Source organism: Electrophorus electricus, chromosome 6 (genome assembly GCF_041902795.1).
Source record: "Electrophorus electricus isolate QZ-2024a chromosome 6, ASM4190279v1, whole genome shotgun sequence".
Lineage (NCBI taxonomy): Eukaryota > Metazoa > Chordata > Actinopteri > Gymnotiformes > Gymnotidae > Electrophorus > Electrophorus electricus.
The window spans coordinates 28,304,702-28,326,572 of NC_137502.1; the positions used below are offsets into that span (position 1 = coordinate 28,304,702).

The 21,871-nt window shown below is 39.3% G+C and overlaps 1 protein-coding gene across 4 annotated transcripts; it reads left to right on the plus strand.

Moving 5' to 3' along the window:
* Positions 1-6,455: 6,455 nt before the first annotated feature.
* zdhhc18b (zDHHC palmitoyltransferase 18b) lies at positions 6,456-21,374 on the plus strand. Of its 4 annotated transcripts, XM_035525475.2 has the most exons (11): positions 6,456-6,736; positions 7,201-7,535; positions 7,992-8,152; positions 10,679-10,834; positions 11,334-11,471; positions 11,988-12,039; positions 12,238-12,340; positions 12,476-12,588; positions 16,686-16,782; positions 18,357-18,433; positions 19,311-19,378. In XM_035525475.2, exons 2-10 carry the CDS (start codon positions 7,294-7,296, stop codon positions 18,396-18,398), a joined length of 1,104 nt encoding a protein of 367 aa, XP_035381368.1. In that variant the 5' UTR covers positions 6,456-6,736; positions 7,201-7,293; the 3' UTR covers positions 18,399-18,433; positions 19,311-19,378. The 4 variants fall into 4 exon arrangements, with proteins under 4 accessions (XP_035381368.1, XP_026876514.3, XP_035381367.1 ...); XM_027020713.3 differs by lacking the exon at positions 18,357-18,433 and having other exon boundaries at positions 19,311-21,374; XM_035525474.2 differs by having other exon boundaries at positions 18,357-19,345.
* The last annotated feature ends 497 nt before the right edge of the window (positions 21,375-21,871 follow it).

Here is a 21,871-nt window from a genome sequence, read left to right on the forward strand (position 1 = left end):
AATGGCTGAGTAGGCCTCTCTGAGGTTATGTAAAGACATTAATTATTTTTATGCGAGTAGTTTGCGTAGATTGTCGGGCACTTATTGATGTAAGAAATGTTTATTTCGTCATCGGTAACAATGTTTTGAGAATTCCAAGCCGTTCCACTCCTCATAAAGGAGTCAAATATTAGTACATATTCATGATGGTGTAATTACACTTAGGCAAAGTGTTGCAAAAGTTGTAATTGTAGTTGTAATTATAGATTTTATGTAGCTAACGCTAGCTAATTTGGCTTTGTAGATGAGCAATGACATATTTGATGACTGTGTTTTCTTATCCTTTATAATCTGTACTACAGAACAACAAACTGCCTCCAGGAGTGCAGGGATGTTCCTTAAGTCTGCCAGATCACACTCTCAATGGAAAGATCCTGGTGATTTCTAGAGCCACCAACATCTCTTATACCATTCGCCTCGGTGAAAGGGTTGCTTGGAGACCCAGTTTATTGGTGCTGAGATAAATTTGATATAATATAATCTTTAATTTAGTCTTCTTAGAGAGAAAACACTGACTTCCTATTTGTATGATCTTTGAAGACAGTGACCAAAAGTGTTGTACTGTATTGTGTTTCCAAAAAAGTATCAAAGGTGAAAAGGGGAAAAAAACAACATTAAAAATAACAAAAGGTGTTTTTCATCTGTGAAACTGTAATGCAATTGACACAACCACTCCTATAGGAGATTACCATCTTTTAATGGCATGAATACTACTGGCTATGTTTCTGAGTGTATGCTTGTGCTACAAACCATGGTCAAACAAATGCTCTTTTATCCCATTTATGCTTTTTCAGTATGTATAATATCTCAAACATCTCAAATACTATCATTCTATTTATGCAAATTTTTAAAATCCATAAAAAATATATTACACGAAGATCATAGCTGATATGTACTTGGTTTCACTAGCCCTAGTGTAACCCTAATAATGACAAAGAAATGTTTATAATAAACATCTATAATAAACATAAAAAGCCTCTTTTCAGTACTCTTGATTTTATTAACACTACCAGTATCATAATCCTAATTTAATTCTAAAATATATTGCTTGTTAGATCTTAGTCTTTTCTCTTTTTTGTATCTAATGAACACATTAAAGTACAAAAACAGCTTAGTATACTGTTTAGTCAACCTTTATCCACCAGGAATATGATACATTAACACAATTATTGTTTATGATTCATAATTGTTCACTTCATGAATCTTATATTTAGAATTTACAGAAATGAATTAGATTGTTAATTATGAAACAATAAAGATCCTTGCAGTACTCTTAGTTTCACTAACCCTAAAGCAAATCATAACTGCCCTTAACCATAATCACGCACTAGCTATGTTATTGCGTCATCCATTGCTCAGTTCATTACCAGTTCCTTCCTTCTGTATAATTGATGTGCATAATTATGTAGAAATAAAGAGCCTATTTGTAGTTTCATTTTGCTTAACCATAACGTGACCCTACTTTAACCATAACACAAATAGTTTTCATTTGTCATTGTTCATTATACATCAGGGTTTTCCTTTTGTTTGAAGAACACAATTATTAAGAAATACAAATAACCTTTGCATTTTTAGTGCAAATACAGTTATGTTTATTATGCCACAGCAGCAGTACTCTAGGGCTACTAAACCTATTCGTGACCCTGCTCTACAAACAACCCACACCATGTCTTACTAAACCAATTCCTAGCCCTGCTCTTCAAACAACCCACACCATGTCTTTAAACTGCAGTAAACTGCTGCTGATCCAGAAGTTAGCATCTTTAATCATTTTATACTGGTAATCTACATTTAACTGATGCTTTTATCCAAGGTGACCTAAGATTATGACTGAATACAAGAAATTAAGGACCTTGTTCAGTGGCCCAGTCATGGCAGCTTGGCATAGTGGGGTTTGAACTGGAAACCTGCTGATTACTAGTTGAGTACCTTGCCCACTGAACTCCCACTATTGGAATGTTGCTAGCATATGATGTAATGAGTGCTGTGATGTGGAGAACACATGGGGTGGATCACTTTATGCAAGTTAAATTGCAGTGAACAGGGATCTGCTTTCACCAGGCAGTACTCTATGCTAATTTCACAAATTTGATTTTTAACAATATATATTGAATGGTAAAATGAGAGATATCAGTGAACAGGAGATTATAATCTTTCAAATATTTCTCACATTATATTGCAGTTAAAATATACATGTGGGCTTTTATGTGGGTTTAAATATACCTGTAGGCTATAGGCTATATGTGGTTTAGGGAGTTGTGGCACATATACAAGTTATTTGTGCTAGGATTACAGTTATTTCATGGATTTGAATATGAATATGTCAGGGTTAGATTTGGTTAAATTTTAAACCTAGAATAATGCACATTTGTTCTGTATAATTAATTCTAAATACAAAAGACACTCCATTTTTTTAAATTTTAAGGAAATAAACAATATTTGTGCTACAGGGTTAATTTAGGATCATGTTAATGCAATTAAGCTATTTCTGTATGATTATTATTTGTAAATAGAAATAGTAAAATCAATTGAGTCTTATATTTACTGGATTAGGCAGTTAGGGATAATGAATCCATTGAGCAATGAAACCATTATGTAATCTTTGTTACTTACTTGATGCTGTTTTTTTCTTGCTTTTATAATGGTTGGAGAATTTGCCCCAGTGAGCAATCATTCACCACTTTTCCCTGACTATCTCAGTTGTATTAGAAAGACCTACACAGAGACATTTATGGAGTTACAGTCTTCTAAAATATGGTGAGCAGATAGTTATATTTAAGCCTACATTTATGGCTGTACCTGTACTTGTACCTGTACCTGTGCCAGTACCAGTACTGTACCTGTACTGTACCTGTACCTGTAATATACCTGTACCTGTACCTGTACCAGTACCTGTAATATACCTGTAACTGTATCTGTACCTGTACCTGTATCTGTATCTGTACCTGTACCTGTACCTGCACCTGTACCAGTACTGTACCTGTACCTGTAATATACCTGTAACTGTACCTATATCTGTACCAGTACTGTACCACAAAGACATCCATCAACCACTTATTGCAGGAGGGTTCATCACCAAAGACAAGAAAGTAAGCATTTCAATAAATGAGATTGCATATAGGCCTTGTTCAAGTTCAAGTTTCAAGTTTGGTTTATTTGTCACATACATAGTCATACACAGTATAACTCGCAGTGAAATGGTTGAGAGTGCTCTGTCCAAACTGAGGGAAAAGAAAACAGGGGTGCATAGAGAAATATGTATTCTATATATGTACAAAAATATATTAACAATGTATGTACAATATATGTATATTATGTTTATATACACAATGTACAATGTATATGGTTGTGTATATATGTATGTACACAATGTACGGAATGTACAGATCCGTTTTGTAAAAAGACATATTTACAGTTTTTATGTTACATGGTGGTAATTGAATATATATACAGTTATTGAATATATATACAGTTATGTTACATGGTGGTGAGTTTTGTATTTTAGCAAATGCATAGAGCAAAGTACAGCCATAAAACCCTCGTTTAACCCTACTATATAATGTCACCTTAAAGTGGAATATATATTAGTGTTTTATTTCATGGTTCAGGTAATTTGCTCTTTGACAGAGATAAATCATTACAGATATCATCTCCTAGATGTTGAGAAAGACTGGGCCCAAAAGCTTAGAGTTGAATAGGGAAGTTTCAGTCTCCACTGTTTCACAGTACTGATCTATTATTCTGAAAGTTGACTTTCCAGGCATAGATAAAATAATAATTTAGTTTACGACTGTGCTCACCTGTCTCCAGAAAGCCAGCCTTAACATACACGTTCTGTCTCCCAGGAACAGCTGTTGAGAAGGATCCTTACTCTCCAGGAGAATGGGGTCTGATGTCACAGTGACATCATTAACTGGCTTTCTCAGAATGGGAGGACATTCATTAGAAAAAAAAGAATGGTTTTAAAACTAGTGCATTACACAGTACAGGGTTAGGTTAGAGCTGTAAGAAGTTGGAACAGGATTCAAGGACCCAGTCATTATGCTCTCATAATGAGTTATTTCTCACAAAATAACTACTAGGTCATTTATTCAGTAAATGCAACCTGAAGATGCATGTATTACTCTGATTATTGATCCTTGTCAGGGGGAAAGCTGCTCTCTCATGAACCTTCCAAACATTCCTGAAAGCAGTATGCAGGATGTAGGATGGCCCTTCTGCTTGACCCACAGGCCAGAAAATGGCAGTAAAGGGAATTGTATTACTAAAGCAAATATAATGCTTGTATTTGGAAGACTTGTTCCTATAAAGGCTTCCAGACATTGCATGAAATCACCAAAAAGGTGTGTGTGGAGAGAGATGAAACTGGAGAGGCGCTGGTAGATTAACCATCAAGAGAAACAAATTAAGGTATATACCTAAAATATCTCCTCCTTGAAGTGCAGAAGGGCAGAATACATAAGAAGTGATTGTTGGTTAATCCCTCACCTTTCTTTATTACAGAATCAGGGCTCTGCTTCAGGGAGGACAAAGCAGGGAAAAGCCGGCTAAACTCAAAAAGGAATCTGCTGGTGGTGAACGACTCACTAGCCTGAATGATAAACAAGGTGAATCTTTTCCTTGAAGAAAATAGATGATGTTTGTTTTTAACACCATTTTAATTTGAAATTATTTTGCGTAGTTATAATGTTTGGACTGTCACAATTTGAACATGCACATCCTAGAGATTCAGGTGCACTACTGCCCCCAGTAGAAGCCTCAGGACAGTTTATGCATTACTGTGAGGTGAGTCTTTACTGAGGTGTTACTGAATAAATATCTGTAATGTGTCTGTGACACTAGCGTAACTGAATTGCCTTTACTATGACATACATAAGATGTATACTATTCTTATTCATGTTTTCATAATATGCAAGTAAATTGATCATTATCATATTTGATAAATAAATAATCAGTTTGACTTCAACAAGAACTACATCAGCTGAGCAATACAATAATGTGACTTATAAATATTTATGTTGTATTATAGATGCTGAGGTGATTTTCTGTGGTTCTCTTCCATCCATAGTGCCCAAACTGGATCATTCCAGTGTATTATTCAGAAGCTCTCCAACATGTAAGCCAGTTGTGTTCCTAAAGATCTGATAACCTGTTGAGTTTAACTTTAACATTAATCTATTCTAACATGATTGATCTAGCTATTTGAAGTGCTCATTAAGATTAAGAGCTAAATGGAACTCTGAGAGATGAATGAAAATCTGCTATGAATTTAAAGGGTTTGATAACACAAATCCACCTCTGTTGGACACATACATTTATTATCTCTTAGTCATATTTTAAATAAAGTAAGCTTTCAAACGTAGCCATTTAATCAATTATCTTTTGCATTTACAATAGTATATTTAAAACGTAAATGAACTCTGACACCTGATGGGTCTGGGATAAATAAATCAGTTTGAAAAACTCTATGTTCTGACAAAATGTCCCAGAAAGTTCGGTTAAGAAATAAAAAGAGCCACCGGTGTTTTCCTATTTTCACATCGGCTGATGTTCAAAGGGCACTGAGGCAGGAGGCTGATAAAGATGAATCCACCATATGAGGAAACATCACTTCAGTAGAGAAGACACAAAATGCCACGCAGGCCAAAATATCACAGCTGATTAAATGTCTATTTAATATCGTGACCATGTCTACCATGAATTCCTTACCACTTGATGCATTATTTAAAGTCCCAGCAACAACAATAAAAGGTATTTACTTATGTTCTACAGTGTTTTATGTGATTCATACAGCTAAAGTTTTTACTTTCTGATTCTTTTCGAAATAGAAGTAATAATTGTAAGTGACCTGAGGTCATGAAATGAAATAATAATTTGGGTTTTAGTGGCGAAGCAGGCCATAAAAGACCAAACCAATGACAAACAGAACATCGCCGCGAAGTCCAATGAGTTGGAAGTCCTTCAAGTGGAAGAGAGTAAGACCCATTCCACGAGTAGACTCCAGATAGCCAGACGGGTCGACAGTCCAGTGGTACTGCTCACTAGGTCATCAGAAATGAGGCTTTCTTGAAAAGCAGGCACACTCCATCACCTCCTTCTTCCCCCAAATCCAGTACATCCTTAACAGCAACTGAAATTATTGATGAAATTATATGTAAACTGTAGATGGGACACTTTGACGATTAAGCTGTCTGGTTGCAACCTAAATAAAAATAAACTGTGACAGCTTGGGGTACATTATCACTTTAATAAACAAAAGTGTTGTGTTATTCCAATGTGTTTAGGCACTTGGTTTCCTAAATAATTTCACATCATCACATATATTTTTATGAGTATATGACGCTCTGAAGTCATAATAGGTTACATCCCCCCGCCATTATCTTTACGTCATCGTTTCTCCACGATACTGCACGCCGTAAAAAGATAGGTCTGTCGTAAATACCTCTCGTGTATAAGAACAAAAACTGGTCCTGATGAAGAGCTGATACAAGTCAATACGTCGAAAAGATAACCAGGAATGCAAAAGGCTCTCAGAAGTTATTTTATCTGATTACACCCTCCCGCCGAAAGGTTTAATTCTACATTTAATTCCTCCACCGAATGGCTTGGTTTCGCACGCAGAAGTCATCTGATGCCGTTCCAGCTATTTGTTTAACAGGAATAACACTTTGGCGTTTGGGATGGTAAACGATAAGGGGTAAGATCATATCGACTAGGAACATTTAATAACGTAATATAACTTCTTAGCCAGCTAGCAATCAATATTACTTTTACGTTATCTTTACAATGAACATTTACAATGAGCTAGCTAAAATGATCGATAAATGATCGATAGCTAAAAATTCCGTGTTGCAGAGTTGAGGCTAAAGCCAGATGCAAATCTTTTCCGTTAATTAAAATGTATTAAACTCGCTAACGTTGGCCAGCTAACTGCAGCATTGTTTGGCTAGTGTATGCAAGGTGAGCTTGCCAGCGACATTAGTTTCGTCACTAGCTAGTAAATCTGGTTAGTTTGACATGTTTCGACAGAGCCGTCCGTGAACAGCGGGTGTAGCACACGAGTGCTGCCCGTAATGACATTATGTCTGATGTTGGATACGTGGGTTCCGTCTGCTGGAATGACACTCATCGATTGCTAAATTGTCGTTGTGTCCGAAGCAGAATCTCGTTGGAAACCGGTGACCGAGCGACTGGAAACATCACGATAGCTAAGCATTGGACAACATTCTACACCATCGAGAAGGACGACAAACCATGAAAAATTGCGAATATCAACAAATAGATCCTAAGGCACTAGCGACACCATCGCCTGCACCGACTCCTTCGCGACCTTGCCTAGAGAAGAAACCCAAACGGCTCAAAAGAAAATGGGAAGTGTTTCCTGGGAAGAATCGTTTTTACTGTGATGGACGGATCATCGTCGCTCGTCAAAGCGGCGTACTTCCTCTGACACTGGGCCTTATCCTCGTTACTAGTGGACTGTTTTTTATATTCGAGTAAGTACAACGCAAATCCCAAGTCAGTGTATGTTGATATACTCACAATCTAGCACACTTCGCTTTTGCACAGCAGTGGGCAGAGTACAGAGTAGTTGTTGAAGTTCTTAACATTTTATTTTAAGGTCTTAAATGTGTAATTAATAATGTGTGGATACTTAATATGAACTAATTTATTAATTATTGCTCTCGTTTCCCAATAGACTCAACCACTGTCTTCAGTTAACCGATTCAGAAGCGACAAATCCTGGGTCTTACAGGGATGCATATTTAACCATGCTTGCATTCCACAGCTTTTGCCAACTTCTAGGTTTTTTTGTTTTGTTTCTTTTACTGCATTGACCCTGCGTTAAGCATCTTTAAAACTAGGTTGTGCTGGAGGGGATTTATTAGTGGTGTTCTGCTTGAGCGTTCCAGAATCACTGTTGTACTCATTGCTCATGTCTGTGTTTTTAGCTGCCCTTTTCTGGTTCAACACCTGACCAGCTGCATCCCGGTGATTGGCGGTGTCCTTTTTGTGTTTGTGGTCATCTCTCTTCTTCAGACCAGCTTTACCGACCCAGGCATTTTGCCAAGGGCAACGCCAGAAGAGGCTGCTGATATCGAGAAGCAGATTGGTGAGAGAACTTGCATGTGTGCGCGTTTGTGTTCTTTCATTAATTTGCGTTGTTTCATTAATTTTCATTAATTTGTTCATAGCAATCATTATACATAGACAGAGGGGGAGAGAGTGCAAGAGGTGTTCAAAATTGTGAAGTTCACAAGGTTTCCAGAGAAACAGGATGTTTCGGACAGAGCTCCTTCAAAATATTTGTGGTGGCTGTCTGGTATCAATCTGTAGTTGGTGCTCTTTTGCTAAGATGAAGTTGAGCTGCTCTGATATTGCTCGCGGTCCCTGGCTGTGCCACCTGGGTTTAATTGTGATAAAAATGAAAGGACATTTTATCCCAATCTCAGTGGATAGGACTAATGTAATGTCCTTTGTGGGCATGAAGCAGTGCTTGTGCCAGCTGCTTTATTGCTGGTATTTTTAAGATGGTACACTGTCTAAAAGCACTGAAGCCCCTATGTTTTCAGTGGCTCAGCAAGAGTGAACCCATTACAGTAATATTATAGCATTTAGGTTCTCATTCCCATAGGTTTAGATTCAGCGCAAGTGTGTTGTGCTCAGATGTGTTTGATGTGTAGATTAGTGAGGCAAAGTGATCTATCATACTTGTTTTGTATTTTGATTTATTCTTTTTTTAGTGTTTTCCAACAAAATGGTTCCCACCACATACATACATTAATACACATCCGCTTTCTCCATAAACTGAAAGGTAGGTTTGTTTCACATCTGTGAAAGCAATTCTTATTTAATAATCTGTGCTATTTCAGGCTGGTTCCATATGTAAATTTATGAATTTACATAAACGTGTGTTTCACCACATTTACATTTAGTTTACATTTGGTAAACACCTCCTTGATCTAAACTCTTGGGAGTTCCAAGCTTAACTTGCAGTATATATTGCATATACAATGTATAAAATTAGCCATCCCAAAATAAAGTAAATAGATTTATCTTAATTATAAATGACACAGATATTTGTACTGTAATATTTAAAAAGTACTGACATTCAAAATTAAATTATAATGTGGTGGTATTGTTATTTAGTTAAAGTGATTTTGCCTTTTATAGAGGAAAATATTCTGCGACATAAATAACTAACTGAAAATGCTATTTGCTGAAGTATTCAACACCAGTGGTGTGGCAGATCTGCGTTTACGCTGATGAAAGATATTGCCCTACTGAGGACACAGATGGCTTAATTGGCTTCCATCTGTGAATCATTAAAAAACTTCACCTCTTCTGGATAAAAGACGCCCTCCCCCCCTTATTCAAGTACCATTTATCAGTCTGAAATTCTGAAAGAAGGCTATAGACCAAAGACTCAGTGGCTTTCCAAGGAAATTGGAGAGAAAGTTAGGGATGCACAAAATGTGAAAAGGGTACAAAATAATATCCAAGTGTGTGGATGTCCCACTGAACACTGTTGGACACACTGTGAGGAAATGGAAGATGCATCAAGACGACCCAGGCACTGCCTAGACAAAACCGTTCCTCAAAACTCTGCATCAGAGCAAGAATGGAACTTATAAAGGTATAAGTCACAGAGGGGCCAACAAGCTCTTTGAATAACCTTCCCAGTTCATTGTGCAGATTGCAGTCAAGACGCATCAGTCAACATTATCGTAAGCTCTGCACATAACTGGCCTGTGCGGGAGCGTGGCTAGAAAGACGCCATAGCTGAAGAAAACCGTATCAGACCATCAGAGTTTTGACCAAGATTAAAAGCACTGCGTGGCACAGACAGCTCAGACCTCAGTAACCAACTTTTCCAGCAGTGAAGTATGTGGATGGCGCTGTCATACTGTTGGGATCATGTTATGGCCTTTTCACAGAAGGCATTGGGTATCTTTATTAACACTGAAGGATGGATGATGCAAAACATGGGAAGATACTGCAAGACAGCTTGCTATAGTCTGCTTAAAAAAAAACTAAAGTTTGGGACAAACTTCTTTCAGCAAGACAATGGTCTCAAGCACAAGGCCAAAGCAACACAGGAGTGTTCTACATTGGCCAAGTAAAAAGCCAGATCTTAATCCAATCAAGCATCTGTGGAAACCATTCTGAACAACTTGGAGCAAATCTGCCTGAAGAAACAAGGAAAACAGTCACTCCCAATCAGTGTGCAAATCTGGAAGAAATTTGCTCCAACAGACATAAAGGTGCTTCTGCCAAGATTGGGTCTAAAGAATTTGAGTACAATTATGCATGCAGTTTTTTTCACTGATCTACTGACAAATATTGGCTTACAAAATGGAATTTAAGAGCACATATAAGTTTATGATAAAATCCTTGCTGGCTACACCTGTAAATTGCATTCAACCTGATCACTTTTATGGGGGCTGAATTCAAAGCATGTCCATGCTTTGAATTCCCAAACCCTAAATTACTTAAGATTCTCGATTACAGTTTAGTTGTAATAGTGCATGAGGTGAAAATCACAATTTTGTTGAAGTTTGCAGGACGATACCCCGACTTATGTAGCTGTGAATAGCTTGTTTCCCTTTATCATGCTCTCTGGTGTTTGGTCACACAGATAATCCCATCAACTCTTCCTCCTCCTACCGCCCTCCTCCTCGCACCAAGGAGGTCGTCATCAACGAGCAGGTGGTAAAGCTGAAGTACTGCTTCACCTGTAAAATCTTCCGCCCACCTCGCACCTCCCACTGCAGTCTGTGTGACAACTGTGTGGGTGAGTACCGGGGACATGGGCATGACTCCGGCTCTGCAGGGAGGGGGGCATGACTCCGGCTCTGCAGGGAGGGGGGCATGACTCCGGCTCTGCAGGGAGGGGGGCATGACTCCGGCTCTGCAGGGAGGGGGGCATGACTCCGGCTCTGCAGGGAGGGGCTATTTCCTCACTCATCATTACTGTTGTCCTCCAGGGACTCATTCACGTCAGGTTTATGTTCGTGGGGGCCGCAGAAGGCCATAACTTGCAGGCTCCATATTGGTCTGCATCTCTGCAGCTGTGCATCCATGATGAATGTTATGCTGAAGACAAATGAGAAAGGTGGCTTTTAGGTTCCGTGAATTAAGGAACTCGTACTGTACGTCATTCAGCTTGTTTTTTTGTTTTCATTTATCTTTGCCCAGTGTTAGCTGTTATATCAGTGCTCTGTCTTAACATGCTCGTATGTGCACCAAGGAATCCGTCTTGACAAGCCCTTGTGCTTTTTGCGTTCCTTCAGAGCGGTTTGATCACCATTGCCCCTGGGTTGGAAACTGCGTGGGAAAGCGAAACTACCGCTTCTTCTACATGTTCATCGTCTCGCTGTCCTTCCACACCGCCTTCATCTTTGGCTGCGTGACCACGCACCTGGCTCTGAGTATGTAGGCTACTCCAGACCCTATGCCCCTCATCACCTGCACTGGGGTGCCTCCTTTGTGCTGACCTGAGTAGCGTTGTCATTGTGCTCTTACAGTAGATAATCACAGATACTTTCTGTGTGGTCTGAAAAAAAAACAAGATAGTGGGAAGTTAGAAAGGTTATTATAAATGAAGCTTTTACGAGGAGTTTCTCTGATTTTATATGTGATTTTAACCCAAATAATGTCGAGTGAAATCTTTTGGGTTGAGTGAAGTCTGCTGTGTTGGAAGGGAGAAAGCAAAAATGTGTAGCACGTAGAGTGAGAATGCTGACTTAAAATATGAAACCTATTAGAGTTTAAAGATGATTGTAACCCAGTCCGCAACAACCAGTAACAACGGGTCTTGTTCTGAAAAAGTTCGTTTTTTTCTTTTTTTCTCATCTAGAAGCAATAACCTCTCACACTAACTAGTTAAGTGACTTCACAGATGGTGCAGAATGACGATGATAATGATTTTTGTTATTTATTTACAGGATCACAAGGAGGAAATGGGCTGGTTTTTGCACTCCAGCAGAGCCCTGCCAGATATCCTTTTGCCCATAATTCTGTTTACCTTTTGTCTTCTGTTTGAATCCCTTTGTCAAAAATAGCTGATTGGCCTTTAGGTGTGACAGATATTTGGTGCACATGTTGTTGTTGTTTTATTTTTACTGGAAAGCTTTAAGTGCAAGACCTTTGATCTGTGTAGTTTCTTCATTAGTTTTATCCTTTACTCTTTTTTACTGCTTTAGAGCTAGTGGTTTGCTTCTTCTCAGTGTGGTCCATTTTGGGCCTCTCAGGCTTCCATACATACCTGGTTGCTGCTAATCTCACCACAAATGAGGATGTGAGTGGTGTTCATTAATATCTTTTAGCCCAACAATTGTGTGTACCTAAAGAGGTTGCGGAAGAAGTTCAGTTATATTAATTTTTGCCAATTTCCAGTGGTTACCTTGTCTAAAGCCTGCATTTTCTCTTCCAGATAAAAGGTTCGTGGTCAGGGAAAAGTGGGAATGAAGAAAGTGGGAATCCTTTTAGTTATAACAACATCTTCAAGAACTGCTGTTCAGTGCTCTGTGGGCCCATGCCTCCCAGGTGAGTGTGGGATGCAGCATTCACTGCGTCATTTACTTGCACAACATCCTCTGATCAGTGTGAATAAACACATTAGATACATGGTGTGATACAACTTGCTGCCACTTCTCCATGGAGTTGTTTTGAGTACATTTTGTCTTGGTGGTGGTTCAACAATCTTTCAGCTTTCGAACTGCATCATCGAAGAATGGGAGTTTCTATTTTCCACCGTCACGGACGAATTATACTTCCTACCCAACCCAGGAGCCTCAGACGTAGGAAGCTACTGCTGTGGCGCCATGCTGCTGCTACATTCCAATACTGTTTTACCCTCTGGCCTTTGGCATGTCTTGCCTGCGATGATGTGATCTTTTCTTTGCGCAGTTGGTGTTGGACTGACAGAACTCTGCTTTTTGGTAGCCTCATCATTGTTTAGGAAGGAGCAGCTCATTTTTATACTTCAATGTTTTGATCCTTGAGTGATCATGTATGCTGGTGGGATTAGACTTATTGGTTTCATCTGGGTGTTGGTGCTCAATGGCTTCTAGGCCTTGTCTTGACTCCAAGGTGTATGGCTTTTGCAAGGTGTTTGCAGTTGTATGATTCCCTAGATACATTAACAGCTTGTTTTACCACCTGAACTCACCACACTCTGCTATGCCCTCTATCTGGTCCAGTAGGATGAAAGGATGTTGGAACTTTACAGCTGCTCATCTTGGGATAAATTTCAGCTGCCTGAAACATCTCGCTATAGACCTTTGGTACTATGAACAGAGCACACAGCGTTTGGGCTGTCGTTCTATTTTCTCAGTATGTTATAAATAATGCAACCATTAATCCGAAATTACACCCTGACTTTATAACTGAACTTTATGAATGACTGACTTAATTTTCTTCAACATCTTTTGATGTATTGCGATCTCAGAACTGTACTTGAATTATGTTAACTCGGTATGCTGATTTCCCTACAACAGTCTTCAGGAACACAAAGTAGATCCGGTTTGCTCATTTGGCCTTAATAATGATAGTGTTGTTGGTTCTAAGATTGGTATCTCGGATCATCTGTTTTAGTTTTAGGTTTCCTTTGCTGAAATCTAAGATGATAACCTATCATAGTTTTAAATCAGTTGATCTTCAGTATTTTTTCTGCTTTGATGCAAGCTTCTTTTTATTCTGGTAAAATTAATTTATGCTGTCCAAAAGAGATCTCAAATCACAACTACACTTTCTCTAAAGATCTTGATGCATGATTGTTCCCCTTTGATGACCCGGTTTGGCTGCCTTCACGTTACTGGCCCTGGAACACTCCTGAGGTCTGGGCCTTGAAGGCCACAGGCCATTGCCTTGAGTGACTGTTTAAAAAAAACTGCCCTTACTGTTCAGTACATGGCATACAATGAACACTTTAGTATATAGGACTTCAAATAATGCTGGTCATTACATGTGATCATGTAATGACCACATTACATTTCTTCCATAATTCTAGTAGGCCTGATCAATTTTTCAGTACAGTAAACATGCATCTACAATTTCTGCCTTCACTGAGCTATGTGAAGCATTTATTCATTTTTTCTATAATGAAACTAATTCTATTTATAACCTTTTTAATTAGTCAGAAAATCTGTATGACTTCGTACTAGAGGAATTTCTCTTTGAACACCATGTTCTTTTTTTTTTTTTTTTTTTTTTTTTTAAATCACTTCACTCCAACCACTATGTCCAGTGTCTGAGTTAAGAAATGTCAGTTTACCACATGCCAGCTGGACCACACTCCTACTCCTTTACTTATTGTCTCTCAAATATCTCTGGATCTATTTCGCATTTGGTTAATAAATGCTTGCCATGAATTGTCCTGTCATAATTAAAAGTTGCTGCAGTCCTAAAAAAAATCAGGCCATTTAAAATATTTCAGACAAATTTCTAATTCCATTTTATTGCTAAATTGCTGAGAAGTTGTTTACTCAGTTATAGACTAGTTTCCTTGTCGTATCTGTTCTAGTCTGGTTTTCAAGCATGTCATAGGATAGACAGCTCTACTATTCTATTCTATATACTACTATTATTATTATTATTATTATACTACATATTCTGTATCAGTGATCAATTAGTATTCTACTTCTTGTAGAGCTTAGCTCTGCTTTTGATGCAGTTTCTCATGATGTATTTATTGCTCATCTTTCTGTTATTGGTATTTCAGGTTTGTCTTAATTTCTTGGCTTAATTGCTACCTCACCGATGGACAACAGTTAATCACTATTAAACAGTGTTAATCCTCTATTACTTATGTTCTCATGGTATTCCCCAAGGTTCTGTTCTTGGCCCACTCCTTTTCATAATTTACATGCTCCCACATGGACATATATAAATAAATAACAAATTTATATATATATATATATATATATATATATATATATATATATATATATATATATATATATATATATATATATATATATATAAATAATTTGCATGGATTTCTTTTTCACTTTTCATTCTGATGATACATCGATTTATTTCCCTTGCCTCTTCCCCTCTGTATATACAAGTAATATCCAGACTGAAGTTCTAATCATTGCTCCTGAAGCTTGTGTAGCACCCACTCTAATGTAATTTTTGACTGTCATCTATTGAGTGCAAGTAAAACCCTCACATGTCCATAATCTTGGAGCCAAATTTGATTCCTATTTAACATTTGAATACTATATTGGCTCACTGTCTTTTACCACCTCTGTAAGATTTCCACACTCTGCCCTATTCTTAGTAATAATGATACCAAAATGCTGGTTCATGCTTTTATTAACTCTTGTCTAGGTTACTGTACAGCTCTTATTCTGGTCTCCTAGTTAAGCTCCTTGCTAAAGTTCAGTAAGTCCGAAATCACACCTGCCCATATCATACCTGTTCCTTATAAACGACGCTGGTCACTTGTCCACTACCGTATTAAATCTAAATTACTCCTTTTTAAAGCTTTAGGTGGACTTGCTCCTTCATACATCGATGAATGTCTTCATCCCTATGCTCCAGGCATGGGGACATACTCAGTGCGTTAACGTTTGGCATGGGGAAAGCCTCTCCTCTTCATATCAGTGTCTGTGGGCTTACAGGGCTGACCTAGAATGTCTAAACAGTTGTGTGTCTGATTTATTGTCTTATAGACTTGTTTGTCTTCATTTCTGGGTGCTCGTGAGACATGATGTAAAATTATGTATGATTTGCTGTAAAGTTAGATATTTTTCATGTTTGGTCCCAGGTTCAGATGAATCCTACCCGCTGTCTTTTTTTTTGGTAGCTCACTATAGGCTCTGGTTTACACTGAGCAGTTGGTGTGATTTGGAAGTCAGGTTACTCTAGTTCAGAGCCAGAATGTGCATTTCACGCCCGTAAATGTCTTCATTTGGTGGTAGAGCATTCAGTGTAATGACTTCCTCAGAGTCTTTGTGACATTTACTTCTCTTAATTTTCAAAACAAATTTTCTCTCTTTAAAACTTAATCCTGATTATGATTCTGTTTAGTTTTATGTTTTGTGTTGTGAGAAAAGGTGCTGTATATAGGTGTGCTGTGTGCAAGCTAAGCAGGTATAACGATGCTCCAGTTGCCCCTCGCCTGGTCTTCATGCATTTGATTTGGTGAAGCAGCTGTTGCTGGGTCAGATGCATGTGGTGTGAAATATCTTGCTTTTCAGCACATTTGCTGAATCAAAATGCAGTTAATTATGCTTGTGTCGATTTTCACCTTAATTTGACTTGAGATGACATGATTAAGGGACAAACATGATATTTGCAGTGATCCGAGTATAGTCGTAATCTGATTTCTGATCAAATTTATAATGTACATGTTAATATTAATTACTAATTGATTTACTTATTGAATGATATGATTTGTACTAAATACAAAACAGATATACAACTATCTGTGCAATGCAGTCAGTGATGTCCATCGATGGTGCCAAGTTATTACCATCAAATTCAAGTTGGGGTAGCTGAGCCTTCACAGTGTAGAAAAATTTTGGCTTGACAAGGTCACCCTCTCCTTGACACATTTTCTAGCCACACTGACAGGAAATCCTGTGTGATGACCATTTTCCTTTTTTTTTTTTTTTTTTTTTTTTCTGTTGCAGTTTGATTGACCGAAGAGGCTTCGTGCCCACGGAAGATGAGGTCCGGGCCATCCCCGCGGAGATGGAGCTTCCCTCTATCAAAACTGACATCAATATGGTAGGACGCGGCCCCACATCAGGGCACGCCCCCCCTCCCTTCCTTCCCCCCAACCCTTGAGCGAGACACCCCTCCCTTTCAGAGGTCCCCTCCTGCCTGATTGCCACCACGTATGCTCCACGTCCGCACTGGATCACCCATAGGAATGTACTGTGTTGCGTTAAGGTTTGGCGTGGGGAATGCCTCTCCTCTCCATATCGGTGTCCGTGCCACTGCTCGTAGGGCTGAACTGGAATGCCTAAACAGTTGTGTGTCTGATTTATTGTCTTGTATATTTGTGTCTCTTCATTTCTGGGTCTTCATATTTGTGTCTCTTCATTTCTTGTGAGACATGATGTATAATTATGTATGATTTGCTGTAAAGGTAGATATTTTTCATGCCCTACCCATTTTTGGAGCACACTATGAGCTCTGGTTTACACTGAGCGGTTTGTGTGATTGAAAGTGTACTTCACGCCCATAAATGTCTTCTCAGAAAGGGCAGGGGAAGTGAAACCTTGAGCTTGAGCAGCTGTTGCGGTACTTTCATTCCCGTAAAAGGGAGAACTGAAAGCTTGGACGTGTTTTGTCAGCTGTTCGATATCTCAGATTTGATCTTTGTACTACTCATACATGGTCTGAAAATGACCTACTAGCTTGACTTGCCCAATGTTCCAGTGTATAATTAGTATATTTTTATAATATATCAGAATGTTTACATGCCAGCTCAGGGGGTTTGTGTGGGTGTGTTAGTCTACTGCTTTTGCATTAGGTTTGTGTGATACTGTTCCACTGTTCAGTAAGGGACAGTTAAATGTAGAGCAGTATTGTTTGATTTGTTAACTGAGGGGGAAAAAAGTGTTTACAGTCCAGAACCATCAGGAGGCTTCTCTTTAGCCCGATGAACCTCAGAACCTTTGCACTATGGAGATGCTGGCCTTGTCCACAGTGAGCCACACAGACTCTGCTGCTTCCTGTAAGCGGCTTCTCCTCGTCTGTATGCGTTTTCTGCCTCACACGTAACAGAGGGTAGCCATGTTGAAACCACGAGCAAGGAACTCTACTCACCACTCCCTGCGGATTATGGCTTCTCTCATTCAGATTCAAGCCCTGCATTCAAGCCGAGTTGTTAAGCGTTTGTCTACTAAACTAATTAAGGTCTTATTTGTGGCCTCATTGATGTGCTTTTATGCTGGAGGGTTCCACACAGGAGTCTTATCTAACAAGTGTGTATGTGAACGTGAGAGAGAGTGAGAGAATCTGAAAGAATTTCTGTGTAATTATTATACATGTGCACATTATATATATATACATATATTTTAATTTTAAATAAACTCTTGTTAATACACAAAGGTGTTTGTGCAGATTTGTCCAGTATGGTCCCTGGTATTGAACTGAATAATTTTATTATTAGTGCTTAGTCTTGTAATGATCTGAAAGTGTTATGGTTGTGTGTGTGCACATGTTTGTATGTATGAGAGAAATGTTTGTTTAAAAAAAGAGCCCTCTGATACAGCTGTCCATTAGTCTCCTTTGCCCTTTAGTTCATGTGCTCTTGAGCCATCCTGCAGTAATGTCCATGTGTGTATACCCAGGAGGGTGACTGCCTGGATTTTGCACTGTCCTTTGCCAGTTGATGATTCTGTGGATATCGCCAGTGCGGCCTGGGGAGGTTGGTAAGACTTAGCTTTTCCCCGCTGGTGAGCTAGACTTGGCCTGGCCCTGGGCCTGGGCCTAGGTTTGGGTTTGGCCCGGGCTTGGCTTGGCCTGGGTCTGGACTTGGTCTGGTATAGGTTTGGTCTGGGCTTGGCCTGCATGCTGCCTGGCTGCACAGGGCCACCTGTTGCACTAAAACCACAGTGTGCCTATTCTCACACTGAGGGGGTTTATCATGTCACACCATCAGGATTCCCTCAGATCTGCCCTTCCTGTTACACTAAAGTGTGTGTGTGTGTGTGTGTGTGTGTGTGTGAGAGAGACACTACCTCCTGCGCAGTATATCATTAGTGTCTGACATACAAATCAAAAGACTTTGCCAGTATGTATTTCTTCCTTCAAATTGTATTCAGTTGGCCAAATAACTAGCTTTTTTGTTAGAATGCCTAAGGATTTATTACAAGAGCTGGTGTTATTGCTTAAATAGGCATTTCTTTATATACTGTCCTTTTGAGTTCTGTTATGCTTCAACAAAAGGAGACCCCCTTCATGTGATGGAGAAGCCACAAGTCCTGATGTAATGGCATCCTAAAGAGTGAATGTGCCTGACCCTTTACCTCCATACTGTCATCATCTCACCTGCATGACGCCTCTCTGCCTGACACTTGCCCCTCGCTTACCTGATGTGCTTGTGGCTGAGTTTGTCATTTATTTTCACCTCTTTGTCCATTTCAGACAGCTTGTCTTAACTGTCTTCCTTTTGGTTTTTCTGTCTCTTCCTCTGTCCCATCCACCACCCATTGGCCCCCATCTTTACATTTTCCCTTAACTTTCTGCCTTTTCTTTAATTTCCCATCTCCTTTCTTCTATCTTTCTTTCATCCCTACTGCCAGCGTACCCAGGGCACTAAAGGCCTGTCAGAGATGGCTACTCACTCTCTTCACCCGTCCAGCACCTCCCCTCAGGCCATACCCCCAGCCCTGGACACCCCACGCACCGTGGCTCCCTCCGCCACTCCAGGGCGGCCTAAGGCCTCCAGGGGGCGGCAGCTGGGCTCTTCGTCCCACAGGCATCACTCTCAGCACAAGAGCAAAGTGAAAAGGACCACCCCTCAGGCCCCCCACCTGGACCCCACCTCCAGCTCTCCTGTCTCCGCAGCCCCAAAGCGTGGCCACGGCTCGAGGAGCCACAAGGACCCGGAGCGCCGAGAGCCCAAGTTCTCACCTCTGCACTGATCACACCTCACGCCGCCTGCAGACCAAATGGAGCAGGAAGGCGGGTGTTCCACCCAGCACACATGCGGACGGAGGACGTGCGCTCTCTCGATCGATCGATCTGGATCTGCTAGTTTTCTTTCTCTGTGGATTGGCTATGCATTAGACTGACTGACTAGCAATGTTTCAGAAAACCTGCTTTTAAGAGTTTTCACACTGAGCCCCAGTGTGAAAAGGCAGAACGAAAGCACATGCACAGCCTGGTCAGGGCAGGTGCTACAGGATATGACGTGAGGACATGTATTTCTGTCCATCAGTTTGTGCACTGGACAGTTCATTTCATGGAGCTCTAGTACCAGATCCTAAACATCACATCCTCCATTGGAGCGTGTGACAATACAACTGTGGATCCACAGACTAAACAGCAATAATTTTACAAGGAATATTTGTGTTCTGTATTTTGAATGAGCTCTGGGATCCATTTATCTGGCCTTTGTGGGTATGTCTGTGCTATACTGGTCAGGCCTGAGTGAGCCACAGTCTACTTTATGCAATTAATAGTGCATGTTTTGGAAATGTAGTTCATGCTTCATTCGTCACTAGTCATGATTTAAATAAAGTGACCTGTAAGTATAGCTAGTGTCCTTAGTTTCCTGTAGAGTTAGACTTGAAATAGAACAACTTTCTCATTTGCCTGAGTTTTATAAAAGGACAAGAAAGATGTATTACCATACAGTAATTCAAGGGATACTGGAAGATCCAGTGTATTTTGTGTGATATTTCAGGTACCAGGAATGTGCATTGCTGTTTATTTTTGTATTATTGGGTGATATTTGAGGCTGATTTTATCATCTTCATCTTCATCATCATCATCATCATCATGACTGGTGTATTTGTTCTTATGGCAACCCCAAGGCTGTAAAAAGTAGACCTTGATTTTTAATGGATCCCCACTGTCTTTTGGTAATTGATTAATTAGCAGTATGTAGCAATACATCCCTGATATGTTAATGGTTTATCATAAATTTGACAAACTTGTCAGTGTGGATGGGGTATGAATATCCAGGTCATCTTTTAATATGCAAATGAAAAATGAAATATTGATGCAGGAAGTTGATGTTTACCCACTTTTCCTCAAGACGTTTGCAATGTTTGCACAAATAAATGTGAAAAGCGAACACGGTGGCGTGATTTTGGTGTACATGTGTGTGTACCTGCCTAGCCTTACAAGGTGTCTCACTAACAGGTTCATATTATGTATTAGACTTGTGAAGCTATTTTGTAAAGCTGTTCCTTTTCTTTTTTCCCCCCCATGTGTGTGTTCTGTTTTTTTCCTAAGTGCAAATCTTTCAATGGACCTAAAGCCACAATCAGGGTTTTTTTTAAGAACAAAAACGTTTTGCCAAGGAGTGAGTCAGGGGCCCTTCATATACAGCACTGAATGCAAGTACTGTGACCTGATTTATATTTAAACCGCAGCAATTCATCTTTATTGGTATTAAACTACAGACTTGCATGTCTATATTCTGCCCGATAAGGGTAACAATAGATGTAAAATAGTCAGAACGTTCTGACTGACTAACAAAAGCATCTGTATCTTCGCTGGTTGCGGCTTTAAGGTTCATTCTGTGTATGTGCGCGTGCACACATGGGTACGTGTTCTCTGTATGAGATTCCACAAGGGCTTGCAAAGTCAACTTGAACGTGACTTTAAACACAAAAAATAAAAAGAAATGTGAAATATCTTAGTGTCATATCTTAAAGGCTTCACTTGTCTTATCAGCTGTTGAGATTCACCTGGGTTAAGAGTTTGTCTACTGAAGCAGGCTCAGATCTTAGCTTGCTAAAGTTGGCATAATTACTAAGAAACTAAAACAGTCTCTTATTACTGACTTTAATTTACAATTACATGTACTTGTACTAATTCCTAAGATGATTTTATAGTCACTAACGGTTTGCCTTTGTAGTTATGCCACTAGATGGCAATAGTTACTTCCAAAACAGCATGTCAGTTTCAGCTCAGTGCAGTGCAGAAAGCTGATGGTTGTGTCGTCTGGCAGTTCTGAAGTAGAGTAGTGTGTGTGTATGTGTATATATATATCTATCTATCTATCTATATATCTATATATATATATGTATATACATATATATATATATAAAATGTGTGTGTGTATATCTATATCTATATAGATATATATAAAATTGTGTGTGTATATCTATATCTATATAGATATATATAT

Bases quoted from the DNA above. Each gene is read 5' to 3' on its own strand.
- zdhhc18b (XM_027020713.3), top strand. From the start codon at position 7,294: ATGAAAAATTGCGAATATCAACAAATAGATCCTAAGGCACTAGCGACA. The intron at 12,040-12,237 runs ATATCCTTTTGC...ACTCTTTTTTAC, and splicing joins CTCCAGCAGAGCCCTGCCAG to TGCTTTAGAGCTAGTGGTTT. The intron at 12,589-16,685 runs GTGAGTGTGGGA...TTTCTGTTGCAG, and splicing joins TGTGGGCCCATGCCTCCCAG to TTTGATTGACCGAAGAGGCT.